The 17,054-nt window shown below is 38.5% G+C and overlaps 1 protein-coding gene across 3 annotated transcripts in view; it reads right to left on the bottom strand.

The window, feature by feature from the left end:
• The window catches only part of LOC123313066 (UNC93-like protein), a 270,739-nt gene that overhangs the window by 235,657 nt on the left and 18,028 nt on the right, over window positions 1-17,054 (bottom strand). The window contains exon 1 of one of the 3 annotated variants that reach the window (XM_044897760.1): window positions 8,761-9,009. The exons of 1 other annotated variant lie outside the window; for it this stretch is intronic. In XM_044897760.1, the coding sequence (XP_044753695.1) occupies window positions 8,761-8,804 (44 nt within the window). In that variant the 5' untranslated portion in view covers window positions 8,805-9,009. Of the gene's footprint in view, window positions 1-8,760; window positions 9,010-17,054 lie in introns of those variants that run through there. One more of the 3 variants, XM_044897762.1, reaches the window with a different exon arrangement.

Here is a 17,054-nt window from a genome sequence, read left to right as displayed (position 1 = left end):
CTTTTCGTTTATAATGTGTTTTCGCGAAAATATTCACTCGAACTGTATCTCGGTTGTTATCCGGAGTTCATGCAGATGACCAGGGTGTCCGAATGTAGATGCAGGCACTTGATAATGTCGATAGTTGAAATTAAAATAAGAACAAATATGGGTACTGCTTTCACATTCAAGATGGAAGCTGTTAAATGAAGAAATAAGAGTAAATCCGAAGTCGCTGAAGATATTTCGATGCAACGAAAAATCGTCAAACTATGTGTAGAAGGTTGAATTTCAATAAATCTAGTCTCATCATTGATCAAACAATTAGTTGGAGTAGTGTCTAATGTTAATACAAGTACTTTTTATTAAAATTGTTTGAGGCAATAATAAACTACTTATATTTTGAAATGTGCTGGTTCATACAATAGAAGGAGGAATTCATCAGGTGAATAATAAGTTGAGGAAAATGTCACTCACTCCCACTCGCCTTCTAATTCGTTCTTTGGTTTGAACCAGTTCCGTTCTTCTCCCACCAATGCCCAAACTTTATTATTTTATTTACTAGTTTGAATCTGAATCCTAGGAACTTCACAGCGTTCTCATCCATCTTGAGTTGACGGAGACGCATAACGCAGCTTGTGCTTTTGTCAACAAGGGCTTGACACTTCCTTAGCCCCCCAAAGACAGTTTTTAGCTATTCCGTCCAACGCTGGGTGGTACTGCATACGAACAGTTGTTGAATGCTTTCGACAGATTTCTGTAATCTGCCATAATGTCATGTCAATGGATTCGTTATGTCAACTTTGTCATGATTCGTTCGGCGAAAATATAGAAATAACAAATTCTCAACGACAACAGCAAAATGAGAAAAAAAAACGGAAAATCAACGAAGGGAAAGATTTAATCTTACTTGGTATGGTGTTCCTACCTCCTTGCTGAACGCCTTGAAAGTTGCAACATTACCAAAGGTTCAATGATCAATGCAAATCAAATCGTCCTGTATTGTCAAGAATCAATCATCAGTTAGTTTCAAATGCAGATGACTTCAATTCAGACATCAATGAAAAACAAAGCTTAGCCAATAAGTGCATCATTTTTATGATCTATAGGAGGAAAGTGATGTATATTGAATGCGTGCTTTGTTTATTCATGCTGATTGTGGCTGCCTGTGTTCATATCTCATAATAATTTGAAATATCTATCATCAGCTTTCGACAACAAATAAATTAGTGCAAGGAAAAGTAGTATTGGTGATTCTGAGTATGTTGACTCAAATTGTTTATTCGTATTCACCAAAATAAGCAATCGAAACCCATATACAGGGTGAGACGGGGGGAACCACCAAACTCCAGGTGTGTATATTACAGGTAAAAATAATTTCAAAAAACCCATATGTTCTTATACGATTCTCATTTGTTTTCAAGATATGGCGTAATGGAAATATTTTAAATATTTTGACGAAGAGTTTCCAGGAGTACTGATTGGTCGCGGTGGTCCAATTAGTCGGCCTTCAAGGTCTCCAGACGTCACACCACTGGACTATTGTTTGTGGGGCTGGCTTAAAAAAGAAGTGTACAAAGTGAAAGTCGACAGAGAGGGAGAGAGGCCCTAATTCGACGCATTAGAAATGCGGCAGTGCTTGTCGAATAAAAACATTAATCACTTGAAAAAGCAACGAAAGCCCTTGGCAGACGAAGTAGAATGTGTTTAGAGGCTAATGGAGGTATATTTGAACATTTGTTGAAGCAGCGCTGTTGGGGTGGTATCTCAATTGTACCTCTAGTTCTAAGAGTTCTGGGTTGGTGAAAACTTAGGGACTCGAGGATTGAGATTGATAATGCGGATCACTTGATAATGAACGTTTATTTCCTAATCTAACAAACTATATATAGTCAAATTGTACAATGACGTCAAGACCACATAATCGAAATCGACTTACATTCTGCATATTCAGTACATTTTTCTTTACTTGCAAAATTGCTGCGGTTGGATTAAGGAATGTTAGATATTAAAACAAACTATTGCGATCCTTTGTCTCACCTGGCCTACTTACACAGGAAATAACAATTATGAAAGAGCGGATGATCTAAATAATTTCGAATGGAAATATTTGGTTGAATTGAGTTTATGAATTTTTGATATATCTAATTTTGGATATTTATTGTACGTTTCGTACAAGCGCTATGATTGAAATCATGTTAATGTAGGAAAACAAATGAGAATCGTATAAGAACATATGGGTTTTTTGAAATTATTTTTACGTGTATAATACACGCCTGGAGTTTGGTCCGTTCCTTCCGACTCACCCTGTATATGCACTTCCATCATTTCAATAACAATGGAATAGTAATTTGCGTAAAAAGTCGGGAAGATAGGATTTTTTTGGAGGAATAGACAAAATTCTAGGAAGAGACTTAGGCGAGTCCTGGAATTCTGTGAGTCCGAAAAAACTATATAACATTACTAGCAAGCTAAGAGGGTTTTTACTGGCGAATGGAGGATATAACTGACGAACCGCAGGCGAGTCAGTTACCTCCTTGAGCCAGTAAAATTCGTTACCTTGCGTGTATTGTTTTATATTTTATTTGTTTCTCATTTGTAAAAAGGTTAGATAAATTCCAAAAAAATCTCAATAATTTGTCGCAAATGTCGTAAGCTATGGAAGCGTTGCCATGAACATGTCTGTTTATTTTTCTTTACATTTGTTTTGGCGGAAGCGAAAATGAATGTACCAAAAGAAATTATTGGGGCAGCCAGCAGTGTAGCTTCAAGTTTATTACCTGCGAAATCAGCTTTAAGGTACGAGCGAGAAGTACGAGCACTTCTAAAAGTGGCAAAAAAAATAGAGTGATTGGGGTAACTGAAGATGTTTTGTTGGTCTACTTGAATCAACTATCAGCTAGATTCAGCCCTAATACTTTATGGGCAAAATGGTTTCTGCTGAAAAGCTGCTTGGAAATGAAAGAAAATGCCCCTGTTCGCAGGTTTGTTTTCCTTGAAAAATTTATTGAAAAATATGATGTTTAGTTGTCATTTGCAGATTTCAAAAGGTAATAGCGTTTCTGAAACGAAAAAAAGAGCGTTATACGCCAAAAAAGGCCAAGGTATCAAGTAAAGAAGAGGCTGAACAATTTCTTTCTCATGCTCCTGATGACCAGTGGTTGCTGGCGAAAATTGTAATAGTATTTGGGATTTTTGGATGTTGTCGATGTGACGAAATTCCCTTCTTAAACATGAATGTACAAGATATGGGAAAATACGTTATTGTGACATTGCGGCAAACAAAAAATTTAACAACAAGAAGATTCACCATAACCGATGATGGCTGCAGCTTCAAGCCCTGCATGTTATACAGAAAATATGTAAATCTACGGCCTCCTGGAACAGAAAGCCTAAGATTTTTTTTGACATACCGACATGGAAAGTTCATTTCCCTTAATGCTGGCCAGCACACTATTGGTGTTGTCCCAAAGCAAATAGCGAAATATTTGGGTTTAAAAGACCCAGAGTTATACACCGGTCACTCTTTTCGCAGAACTGGAGCCACTATGGTTGCGGATTCGGGTGGAGATATTTTAGCACTAAAACGTGCAGGAGGATGGAAGAGCACTGAAATTGCGATGAGTTATGTCGATGATTCGGTCAACAAAAAATCGAAATGTCTAGCAAATTATTTGGTAGTAAGTAGAAAACAAATGTTCTGCAGTCCTCGAGTTCAGCAGTTTCTGAGTCAACAGATGGTTCATCATCATCAGTATCAACTCTTTCATCATCAAAAATCTGTGTTACTGTAAATAACAATTGTACCATGATTTTCATCATATATGACCATAAAACAAAATTTTCTAATGTAAATAATACTAATAATTTGTAAAAATTTTGCAAGTTGACTGTCAGTTTTACAAGTTAGTGACTTGATAAAATAAACTTTCTTGATTAATATTGTGTTTTTGGAAACTGACGTTTACAAATGAGAAACAAATAAAACTATTTTCGGGCGTGTGACGTGCAATATTTTTTCGGCAGATCATGTAGAATAACATGGCTTTATATCTGTGGAGAACGGTGTCTTGCGATAAAGGTGTTTTCATTGTACCTACATTCAGGTGTCATCACAATATCCATTCATTTCGTGAGCAAATCATAAACGTTTTCTTACCTGGATTTTGATTTTTCAGGCAATAATTGTGCAGCAGTTGTGTAGCAGCAGTTGCTACAGAGAATATTTTCCAAGGCTCATTTTCAAAGTCACTATCGCTGGTGCTTTTATATCTTATTGCGAATTGCGATAAAAAAACATGAAAATTTTGACAACTAATTTCATATGAACTGTCAGCCGTTATTTCGTTGCTATGGTAATGATCAACTGCATTTATCAAAATCATACCTACCAAGATTTTCATACTGACAATGACAACAACGACGTGTTGTGTGGCTAATTTATCAAAGAGAAAGCATCCGGGAAGTGGGTACATTACGGACGTTTGCCTTAAAAAATAACACGACTCTACAAAAAAATTTTTGTTCTTTGTCCTAACGTTTATACTAGGATTTTCCGGTTAATTATGCACAAAAACGAAAAGAAAATAACTTTTTTTGGTATAAAGTTTGCTTTTGTGATAGTTATAGTATTAATAGTCGTTCTTCATTTTTCTTATAACTTTTAATAATTCAAAAAGACCGTCCGATGAGAGTGGGGTGTTTACGTTTACAAGGTGCCGCAGGAGGGCACTCGAGTCATAAATAATGATCAGGTGTTGTTTACTAGCCCAGACAAACTTCAAATATCGTCAAGAAAGTGTAAATACGATGCTGATGCATTTTGTTTTATATGTGGTCAATTTATTATAATTCGTGACGTGAAATACGAATTAAAGACATCTCACGTTCTCTCTGAAGCCTATGAAGCATATTTTGACTTTCCTGTTTGGAATCAAGACAAGCCATGGGCTCCAAATGTTGCTTGTTTTTATTGTAAATGCTATCGTTGAATCAGTCTCCTAAACACAAAAGCAAACTTTTTCATGCCATATATTTTTTTTTCGTCTAATTAGGATCTAAACTATCGAAATTTTATGCTTTGCAGTCAAAGTCAAATTTGGTGTTGACCCGTGTAATTGGTCATGAGATATTATTTTTTCTGGTGATGTGGTGAAGTGAACCATATTGTGAATGTCATTGTCCCCTTTATTGAATCGCTAGAAGGATATATTCAATGAAAAAACGCATCTTATCAATATATCAATTGAATATAATTAGGTATTATGAAGAAGACAAGTTTTTATTTTTCCCGAAAATGAGTTATTGTGAACTGTACTATGATACAAAAACATGGATTGTGGGGAAAAATTACTATTCCAATAAGAGGTATGTGATAAACCTGTAATTGGAAAACTATTGGACCTTGTTTATTTGAATGAATTTTTCAAATAAGGTCAGTAGTTCGTACGAAGAAGATTATTATTATAAAAAAAACACTTCAAATCTCAGAAACCATTCATTTCATGGCAAAAGAATAAGGTACAATCACTATTCAAAATAAATAGTTGACCCTGTAATCAAACTAGCATGATATTGTCTGCATCGATGTCCTACTGTGTTCGGGATGTCCTTTGGGGGAAAAATTCTTGTGATTGAGTGATCTAAGATGGTAAAGTAAACTTGTTAGGTTGAGAAATGGGCGAAAAAAAAGCAGCGTACTTCGTACATATTTCCTACGACGGTGGAGAGAAGTTAGTTACCGTCAGGATCTCTTCACGCTGTCGCAATATCATTCCGTGAAAACGCATATTTGAGCAGTGATGCATTTTTAGCATGTTTAAGAAGATTTGTCTCGCGGCGAGTTCGATGCGCGCATCTCTATTCCGATCAGGGTACTAATTTCGTGGTATCCAGCAACCAAATTAAAAATATGCTTAGGAATACAGCGAGTGCTGAAACTATCGAACATCACTTCCTCCCGGGTAACGCACCCCATATGGGTGGACTGTGGGAGTCAGGCATCAAAGCGGTGAAAACACATTTGAAAAGGGTAATCGGTGAACAAGTTCTCACCTACGAAAAATTTTACACTGTTCTAACGCAGATCGAAGCAGTGCTGAATTCATGGCCTCTCACTCCCCTCAGTTCGGACGTGAATGACACAGAACAGACCCAGACTTACTTTATGGTGAATGATTTGTCGGTATTAACGCCGGGTCACTTTTTAACGCTAGAACCATTGAGCGCCATTCCAGATCAAGAGCTTACGAAGGTGCCAATACCTCGCCTCAAACGATGGCAATTAATACAGCGACTACAGCAAGATTTTTGGCGTAGATGGAAAGTAGAGTATTTACATACCCTACAACAACGCAGTAAGTGGCTCACTTTATCCCCCCCTCCAGCGATAGGACTTTGGTCCTCATTAAAAGTGACAATGCACCCTTATTACAATGGGAGATGGGACGTATTATGAAAGTCCATCCGGGTTTAAATAGCGTAGTCCGAGTTGCTACGGTGAAAACACGACGCGGTACCTTGAAAAAACCGCTTCTTAAGTTATGAAGCTTGAGAATATACTGGGTGTATTAAAAATTCTATGTTTCAGATTTTTGTTATGATAGTATTGTATAGCAGTATTTGGTTGGTTTACTTTACGCTTTAATTTTTTTTTTGAGGGATATATAGGAAATTTTTTTTCATTTTTTTTTCAAGCCACGTCATGGGCGTGCCTTTGGCGGGGGAGTATGTTCGGGATTGATTTCCTTTGGGGGAATATTCTTGTGGTTGAGTGATCTAAGATGGTACAGTAAACTTGTTAGGTTGAGAAATGGGCGAGAAAAAAGAAGCTTACTTCGTACATATGTCCTACGACGGTGGAGAGAAGTTAGTTGCCGTCAGGATCTCTTCCCGCTGTCGCAATATCATTCCGTGAAAACGCATATTAAGAATATATAACGACTCCTTGTGAGAAAAGTTTTAGATCGCTTCAGTTGAGTGGTTTGTTGCTCAATTTCCGAGTTCGCATCGGCGGTTTGAGAGACAATGCACATTCATCCCTGGGATTCCAGCTGGGAGGGCCCTCCTCAACAACTAACAGGAACGGACAAAGGTGAGCGCGCTTCTTTCAGCCCTCTTCATTTGTTGAAATATATTTTATGAATATCATTGGAATATTTTAGATCACTCAACTGTTCATTCGCCTATGCGATATTCATTAATTCAATCTCTCCAGTTGCTACCGAAGAAGGGTACGCTTTTGTTTTTATTTCTTCTTTTTTTCTCTACCCTGAATCAATCTTTGCACATACTGAAGACTCAAGAACTCCATTTTTGAAACATTTTAGAAACAGACTCGCTTTTCACTTTCCACTTCATATCTCAAAATAAAAATTATTTTTAGGATGAAAAGAAAGGAAAAAAAATATTTTTAGTTTGTCACGGAAAACAATATCGTGTCAAAGGAATTTATATTTTCTGTTCAAAATATCTTCTCGCTTCTGAAATGACCGTGAAATCAAATTGACCAAACTTTTACATTCGACATCCCGCTGAACACCCAAAAACTTTAATTCAAAACAATTTTTGATCCAGGCCCTTCCTATTATAATGAGTTATTTCAGCGGATCTTTTAAAGTGGATCACTATGTACATTGTAAGGAGTTCGTTAGAAACACTAAGTATTCATTTCAATCTTCTATATTATATAGTTTGAAGTATCATATTATTAATAAGACAATTAAGGTTAATTTCTGTGATATTGCAGTTGGTGTCTATAATGGAAATTCTATGATATTTAGTTCGAAATGCCAAATCAATTTCGAAAAACAAATGTTTTAACATTCCGTAGTATATATTATGTGTGTTGTATTTCACGGCAAGACGTTTTGCTTTACGTCTGATCGAACTTTAATAATTGAATTTCAATTCTGTTTATTATTTCAAATAACTGTTACCGCCACGGCTAAAGGCGGCCACAGACTTCGTTCTTTTTCATACGTTCGTATCGCCGCGATTCGAACCGTCGGCATCGTTGCAAAAGCACCAAAAACCGATGTGGGTGTTGAAAAACCGTCATGCCGAATCATCGGTTGAAATATCTGCCGGAGCTTGATTGATTAGATCGGAAATACAGGATAATCCTGAATTGGAGGTACGAGCGAAAAGGTGAGATTTCTGTAGTAATTTTGAGAATAAATAGTCCCATGGGATCGCAAACGTTTCTTTTTCGAGATACAGGGTGTCTAAAATTGAATTGGTTCCAAAACAAATTGGGAAAGAACATTATAAGAAATACCGAGTATCTATAATAATTCAGCTATAAACTTTTATTACAATTTGAATTTTTCTGAGGATTTTGAGAGAATAGTTCGAAATCTTTTTTCCGAAATCGGTATCAGATACAACAAAATAACAAGAGACCATAAAGTTGAGTATAAGAAAAAAGCTTATTGTTTTTATATTTTTTTGAATTGAAAGTGGCTTACCAAGAAAAAAATCTGGAGGAAAACAGGGGACAGTGTTAAAAAAAATATCAGCCTGTGCTATCGAAATTGGCATGTCACTTGGTGTGAACTATCAATTATATTATTTATGCCCCATTTTAGTTGAATATCTTGTGAAGTGTAGGTACTATAAGAGAAAAACTTGTTAAATTGTTTGCGAGAATTTTTTTTCTTAAAATTACTCGAGGAATCTCCTCTTTTCTTTTGTACCTCCAATTTACCTCACTCTCATATTACACATAAAGTATTCATAAAAAATATCAAATATTCCAAATAAATTGAATGCACAGCTTACTGATTTTCGGATGCGACAGTGTCCTCTTCACTTATCTTTGCCATCTGCCACTACTTTCACTTTTCACCTGCGGATCTGATGTCTCAGGCGAAGTTGTTTACGTTCGGAGCACGTGAATGAATCAAATCAACTAAATAGATTATGTATAACCTAACGTTTCGTTAATCAACAATCGTGCCAAACCTGTATTCAAGAACTCGAATTTGAATTTAATATAACTGATTGAGGAGTAAAAAGCAAGAATAATTTCATCAGAATTCCACTGATGTGAATTGGAATGGGCAAGGATTTTAGTTCGCGCAGTGAGATCGATTTCGAGTTGTAATTTTGCAGCCTATTTGATACCTTGGGAATACCAGTTTCATTGTTCTCCATTCATGGTGAATGAATAAACTGCTATACTGTTCGTCTACTTCGTATCCTCACAGAAAAGTGATACGTCAAAGATCTCACATAGTCCTCTGTTTTTAGTGTCATATTCTCTGAAAGGAGAGTAGTAAATTTTTTGCTGAGAAGTAGAACCTAAAACTTAGTTTATGGAAATTAAACCCCTACAGACAAGCAATGAGTTTTGTTATCGAATAAGATTTTATAATATGGAATACAATCAGAAATAAACAGCCCTTCACATAGGTGTTATATGAAATCGAAATATCTCTAATGAGCTGAATGAGCACTTGAATTTGGAATAATTTTTCTTCCTTCTTCTATCTATTCTTTATCTGTCAATGGACGCTGCTGGCTTGAAAACTAGGCAATCCTTATGCAACTGGAAGGAAATGATATTGACTTCCGTAATATTATATGTATATCTTCCGGGTTTTGAGTCGAAATTCACAATTTTACTATATTGTACAGGGTGGGCAAAATTCGTTGTCTACTGAGAGGATCTCGAGAACTATAGCAGCTAGAAGAAAACGGATGACACATTTCTGAGCTCATTTTCGGAAAAACAAAGAATGGTGAAAACCACAGCCTCCTACGATACTTCGTTTTTGAGTTTGACAATTTCGTAAAGTTGTCATAACTTCTTTCTCTTTGAAGTTACAAACCGGAAACTTGAACCTTCTACAGGCACTTTTTTACGCAGAATCCACTGATGAGCCCAAAATATTTGGTCATTTCGAATCATTAAGTGAACTTTCATTATTTTAAATGCACACTTTTATTGAAATTTTTGATTTTTGAATTGGAAAAAAATCTTTTGTCAGTAGATTCTACGTATGGAAGTGCCTAAGGAGGTTTAAGTTTCAGATCTGTAACTTCAAAGAAAAAAAAGTTCTGAGAACTTTTCGGAATCGCCAAAATCTCAATTTTTTTTTATAATTCGAAATCTAATAACGATAGGCCGACTCTGTTTTTAGATTTGGATCAGTCATGAAAAAAGAGCTAAAGAGAGAATGTGTCATCCGTTTTCTTCTATGCCATAGTTCTCGAGATCCCCTCAGTAGAAAACGAATTTTGCCCAACCTGTACTGGCCAGTTTTGATTTACATCTCGAAAGAAAGATCTGAACTCCATTAAATATGAAACCGGGTATTTGAACTGAATTGGAAAATCATCTCATATTCCCTAGGGTTGTAAGTTGTAAGTTTGTACTGAACAGATAAAGATAATTTGTGCTATACAGGAAGCCTCATTATCCAAGGCACTTGTTAAATGATAATATAGTTGTATTAAGCTTATGTAAGCCAAAATTTTACAATGATTCAAGGAACTTATTAGGTATAATGAATATGATAAGCTTGAATCATTGTAAAATTCGTGCCTATTTTCATTATCTGTATGAATGGTGAAAGAAGAGGTGTAGAACATGTAACTAAGTGAAAGTTTTTGGTGGAGTCTAGATTTTTGATCGCAGATTTCTCAAAAGTTTCTCCTTCAAGAAGGAAATCTACAAGCTGGGCTGACGATTGAGAATTCATCACTAATATTCACCATACTAGTTTCAGAACAAAAAGTTGAAACAACGAAATCTTCATACTCTTTTGGAGGCCCTAAAATACTTAGTCAACGAGGAATGGAGGGAATCGGATATATGTTCATTGGAAAAAAAATGTTCAGAATAAGCACAGCTAACATCTGTCAAAGTTTGTCATAAAGCTTGTAGAACACCCTCTATAGCACTGAAATAGCTATCAAATAATACTATATAGCAATAATAAATAACAATATGATTTTCTATTTAAAATAACCAAAATGGATGAGCAACACTCCCAGAAGTTCGACCTAATTTCATTAAATTTCAAGTACTGGACTGTGAAAGGTGACTCCGGCATTGGAGCTGGACAATGACTGGTTTAGTACTTACGAGTCTCTGATTAGTTTCATTCACTTGAAAAAAGTGTCGTATTGTGCGATGTAGGGTGTAGAAAATTGAGACAGTTTATCGGAAGTGCTTGTTTTGACGGAGTGCTATTATTGTTACCCTTTTTCGTCCCATTTTTACGATGATTGCTAAAGGGTTTGAAGAAAAATTTTCAGACGAATTTCATTTATTTATTTATTTATGAACATGAACATTGGTCAGTACATTGAACGGTACAACCCATTTGAAAATAAAAATTGAACAATAATTACCACCATAAAATGAATTTATATCAGTAAACAACAAACTAAACAATGGAGTTCACAAAAATTGGTAACAACATTCTAGCTTATATCAAGTAACACCTCACATCTAAAGCAGTAAAGTGAGGTCCCAAATAAGTTCAAAACAGAAGACATAACATTAAAACGCCCCGTAACTCGGTGTAAATAAAAGTGTTTACGGTAGTTTAGATGAGGTGTCTCCTGGTGAAAAATATTCATGCTCCTAGTGTTGAATGACGGAATACAAAAATTGAACTTATACAACAATTCAGGGCAATAGATAATGCCATTCAACAACATGAAGACAAGAAAAAGATCCAAGAGTGACCTCGTGGACTCCAAAGAGGGCAAGCGTAAAGAGGACCTCGCTGCTTCATAGTCCCTGCGCCGAAATGAGAGACCCAACTCGAAAGCACACATACGCAGAAAACTATTCTGGACTCTCTCGAGATAGCCGATGAGTGACATACGACGGCGACCTCACAACACAGGCATACTTGGCAATACTTCTAACAAATGGACAATACAACAACCTGAAAGTTGCAACCGTTAAGAACCTACCATTTCGCTAAATAAAATCAAGCAACTGCATTCACCTCTTCTGAGGTACAGAAAGTCAACTTAGAGTCCAACGATACGCCGAGGTCCCGAACCTTACTCACTCTCTGCAAACAACAGTTGTCGATATCATAACTGTGGTCTATGGCTCAGGCGCGATGAAATGATATAAGGTGACATTTATCAATATTTTACGACAATCTTTTAAGTTCACACAAATGTGAAACAGGTCAAGGGCATGCTGCAAAGCGAAGGCATCGTCAGTAGTAGAGATGGCCCTGAAAATCTTTATATCGTCAGCAAACAGCAGGATGAAACAACCCGACAAAACAGCAGCGACATCGTTAATAAATAAGAAAAACAGTATAGGTCCCAAGTGACTGCCCTGTGGTACTTCAGAAGGAGCAAAAAAGAACGTCGGACAGAGTAACGACCACGCAAGAAGCTCTCGATCCAACCAAAAAGTCTACCTCTGATACCCATAAGGATGAGCTTAGTCTACAAAACATTATGGTTAACCCTGTCGAATTTTTTCCGAAAATCAGTATAAATAGAATCAACACTGCCGCCACCCTCCATAGCAGACGTAACACTATCAACAAATTAGTAGCAGTGGATCTCAACTTCACAAAACCGTGCTGTTCATTGATGATTGTGGCAACACATTTCAAAGTTAGACTAACTTATCGAAGAGCTTAGGTATAACAGATGGTATAAAAATTCCTCTATAGTTCGATACAATCTGCTCATCACCCGACTTGATAATGGGAAAGAAATAACTGTCCATCAATTGGATGTATTTACCCTTTTTTGTTTACTTTGTATACTTTTATTTGATTTTGAAGGGTTTACAAAAAACAATCAAATCGTTCACATATATAACGTTTCGGGCTGTGCCCTTTTTCAAATTTATAATATTACATGACAAAAACAAAATCTATTGTTTTTTGTTTTTGTCATGTAATTTTATACATTTGAAAAAGGGCACAGCCCGAAACGTTATATATGTGAACGATTTGATTGTTTTTTGTAAACCCTTCAAAATCAAATGAAACTATACGAAGAAATAACTGTCCTTTCAAACTGAAGGGAATAATCCAACTTTTAAAGAATTATGAAACAGATCGCAGTTTTAGATAAACTAAAAATGCACTGCTACAGTAAGAATGAAGGAATGCTGTCAAGCCCGCAAGAGTAGGTGCACTTCAGCCCAGATATGCCATCAAAAACATCGGCGAGAGAAAACGACAAAGTATTGAAGTCAACGGTTTCTGGAATATCTACTGGAGAAGGGGCAATCTCCTCATGGATGAAAACCTCTCCAAAAAATTGAGCGAACAATTCACAAATCTCCCCACTGTTCGAGCTCTCTTCTCCGCTTTAAGACATTTTATCAGGAAGATTGTTGGTTCCCTTAAGTCTCCTTATGTGTTTCCAAAAGAACTTAGGATATGATTCAATTCTAGACTCGAAAAAAAGACAGTAAGAGTCACCTTTTGCTCTCAATCTTACACTGATTGCGTAAGTCACGAAACACCTCATAATCATCGGGTAAGTTGGAGGCTTTGAAGCGCGCATGAGCCTTCTTCTTTCTTTTAATCAAATTTATTAACTCTTTATTGAACCAATGGGGAAATGCACCACGTCCTCGGACACGTTTGGGAACAAACACTTCAATTCCATTATACACTACATAGAAGAAGTAGACAACTGCTCTATCAATATCAAAACTATACAAAAATTCCAATCAGCAGAGTGAAAATAATTGTTGAGTTCAGTATAGTTACCATTCTTGAAATCATGAGTGAGGTAATCAGAGTCAGTTATATCAGATACACAAAAGTGATCAGAGCCTGGTATAACAATTGAATAAAAAAAATGATGAAGTTTTCGAGAAGCGTATCACTTGGATAGTCAACTAAAACTTTATCATCCGATGAAAATATCAGGTCAAGAAAGATACCACGGCTGTTAGGCAGGTGTTTCATCTGTGAAAGTTCCATGAAATCACAATACTCGGAGAAGCTATCGCCCACATTTCCAGGTTCACATGGCACAAATCTTTCATCAGCCCACCTACCTCCCGGAAGATTGTAATCTTCGCACAACAGGAGTAATGCGTCGGGATGTTCGTAGTAAAGTTCCTCCACTGCGCGCGCATGAGACTCTTATATCGTGTCGGGCGAGTTTGGTGGTATATAAGTTCCACCCAATATATACGATTCACTACACCAATTGATACATACAAACAGGGGATCCACTGTATATGTGTTATTCACAACAAGGCGAGGATTCAGGCCATCCATTACCCACCACCTCCTCTATACTTAAAGCTGGTAGATAAGCTTCTATCTTTCCGAAAAACTTGATATCCAGGAAGAGCATTCTCACCATCAAAAAAAGATTCGTTTTGAGATGATTCGAGGATAACAATAACATCATAATCCGAGGATATAGCGGCAAGTCGAGTACGCAAGCCGCCAACATTGTGAAAATAGATCTTCAGATGGGGTGTCTTAGGAAAACTGTTAACATATCTAATTGTGACGTTTTCACCATTAGTCTTATGCTCATCGAGGTCAAATCGGAGATCATTCAGATACTTGTGCTGGGATTCAGTATAATCACCATCAATCCGCACATTCTTAAACTTCACAGACTTAGGCTTCTGCCTAAGAACGTCCCTGCAGACCGAAGTAACCGTCATGATGAGTTCTTTTTGGGAAGAGGAGGAAATCCTTTTACGGGTGACATTTGCGATTCCCTCTGCTCCCTGCAGAGAATACCCACTAAAACCATCCTCTGTTCTCGCTCCTTCATGCGTGGAGCCGGATTTTGTTCTTCTGGGTGCAGGTTGCCCTGGAGTAGTTTGCCCCCGCAGACACCCTATCCAACCTCGGCTCTCGGGTGCGGAACCATGCCAGTCATTTGGTTTCATCGGTTCTAGTTGGTATTAAACCTTTGCAACACTCTAGTGGTTATACCACAGAGTAGGCCCAGTGGAACACCCAGATCGTTGTGCAGGGAAATTGCTGATTTCCCTGCCCACACACCCCGGCAGGAAAGAGTGCAGGATGTTACACTCACGGAAGATGCGGGGACGTTGACTAGCCTTGCCACTTGATCCTTTACAGGATCGATGTTATATTTCCCCATCTTGCTTTCGTGAGTGCTGTCCAACGACGGGACACCGGACACGACCTAAGTGTCTATCACCTATGATCCCTCACTCATCACGAAAACCATGTCGGGTATTCGCAGGCCTACAGTTGTTCGTAGGCGTGGCTCAGACACTACGGTTAGCCCTTTCTTCCTGAAGAAGCCAGAGAGTGTGTTGCACACGGCGATTCTTCACCCGTGGGTTCGGAAACAAGATTGTATCACATGCGCCGTTGTCTCCGTGCTACGACACCCAGCCCTACAGTTGATGTTTGTGAGGGCTGTTCTCTGACCCCTAGAAGTTCGAACTCGGGATGGCAGACTGTTGACGTGCACGTGATGGTACTGGCAATAATTCCTTCCAGGTATGCCCGTGCTGTCATCATCGATTCACCTAGTGGGGGCCGAACACCCCGCACTCTCCCGCAACTCACTACCATAGTTGGAAACATAAAGCCTCCTTGCCTAGTACTGTCTGCGTTGTTCTGTAGAGAAAAGTCTGTCCCATTCCAAGGACAGGACACTTTATGCAGGGTCCACTGTTGGAGACAGCCCTCACGGCTCTCGAGGACGAATCACTTAGCCGACTAAGTCTGTCTGAGAGTATTCCTGGGATTGTGGTGACGAATGCGGGAATCCCGAGCCCACCGCTTTTCACCGACGCGTTAAAGTACCCAAGTGGAGTATCTTTGGGTGAGTCTAACCATCGCCTTATAGTCGCTCTTATCTGAAGGTCAAGCTGCCTAAGTACCTTCAGCGTGCTTACGTTGATCCCTAAATACTTCCACTCGTCCGAAGAACCGAGTTGACGTATGCGGTCACCCCCTATGAGTTGGAATTGTGCCCGGGAGAGAACTTTGGTAGCTACACACTTATTTGGGTTGAATGTTAACCCTTTCTCGAGGGCGGCTCGCTCAACCGCCTCGAGCGCGATTGTCATCAGCCAATGTCGTCAGCATAGGCGACCGCTTTAATCGGTTCGCCTCCGACACTGTACCCCACCTGGGAAGGGATCGAGCGGAGCACCTTATCCACCACCAATGCAAACAAGATGCTAGACATTGGATCGCTCTGTCGAACACCCCTACTAACCGGGATCTCTCTCGACTTCTCACCGCCACTCTTCAACACAGTGCTACTGCTCGAATATGTGTCAGCGATATACCTCACGAGCTTGTCGCGTAGCCCAGCTTCGATCAAGGAAGATGTTATCGCCTGGTGACTAACCAAATCATACGCCTTGGCTACATCTAGAGACACTAGATGCACTTCATTTAGGTTTTCTCTGGCGTGATAGAGAACAATAGCAAGTACAGAGATGTTTTCCGCACAGCCGTCGTCCAGGTATCTCTGCCTCTCATCAATGATGCCGGTAGCCTCTATTGGCCTGGCCAGTATTTTGCTATGCTGATTGCACTAAAATCACCAGGGGTAGGTACTCTCCGACTTCTTGGGAACGACTATCTTTCTGCTCGTGAGGATCTGTTTGAAAAAGGATCCCAGGTACAACACAAGGTTGTAGAGGAGCGTTCTATGGGCTGTTGGAACCTTGGACCACATGGAAGATGTCACGCAACCTTGGACCACATGGAAGATGTCACGCCGTCAATTCTAGAAGCAGAATCATTAGGAATTTTAACCCCATTGATCTCGCTTTTGCTTATAGGCATAGCGGTAACAGATTTCTGCAGATGTTCGGGCAGACTAGGTTTCTGTGTGTTTAGCGGCCTCGACATGTTCTTCTTAAAAAGAGGCTGTATCGAGTCAAATTCCTTGCGCCTTCTACTATCTCTATGAGAAGGCGGTGCGGCTCTCCTTCTCCTCACATATTTCCGTTTTGTTCTGCCATAGGATAGAGTCATGGGTTTGAGGCCACTCAAAACAAATTCGCAATTGATCCCTCCAGGTCATTCGAATCCTTTCCCAAATCAAGTTCCTTCTGCAAGTCCAGAACGATCATGGTTTTGTCGGATGCCAGCATCAGA

Source organism: Coccinella septempunctata, chromosome 5, assembly GCF_907165205.1.
Source record: "Coccinella septempunctata chromosome 5, icCocSept1.1, whole genome shotgun sequence".
In the NCBI taxonomy this organism is placed as follows: Eukaryota; Metazoa; Arthropoda; class Insecta; order Coleoptera; family Coccinellidae; genus Coccinella; species Coccinella septempunctata.
This window is presented reverse-complemented; position numbering and strand designations above follow the sequence as displayed.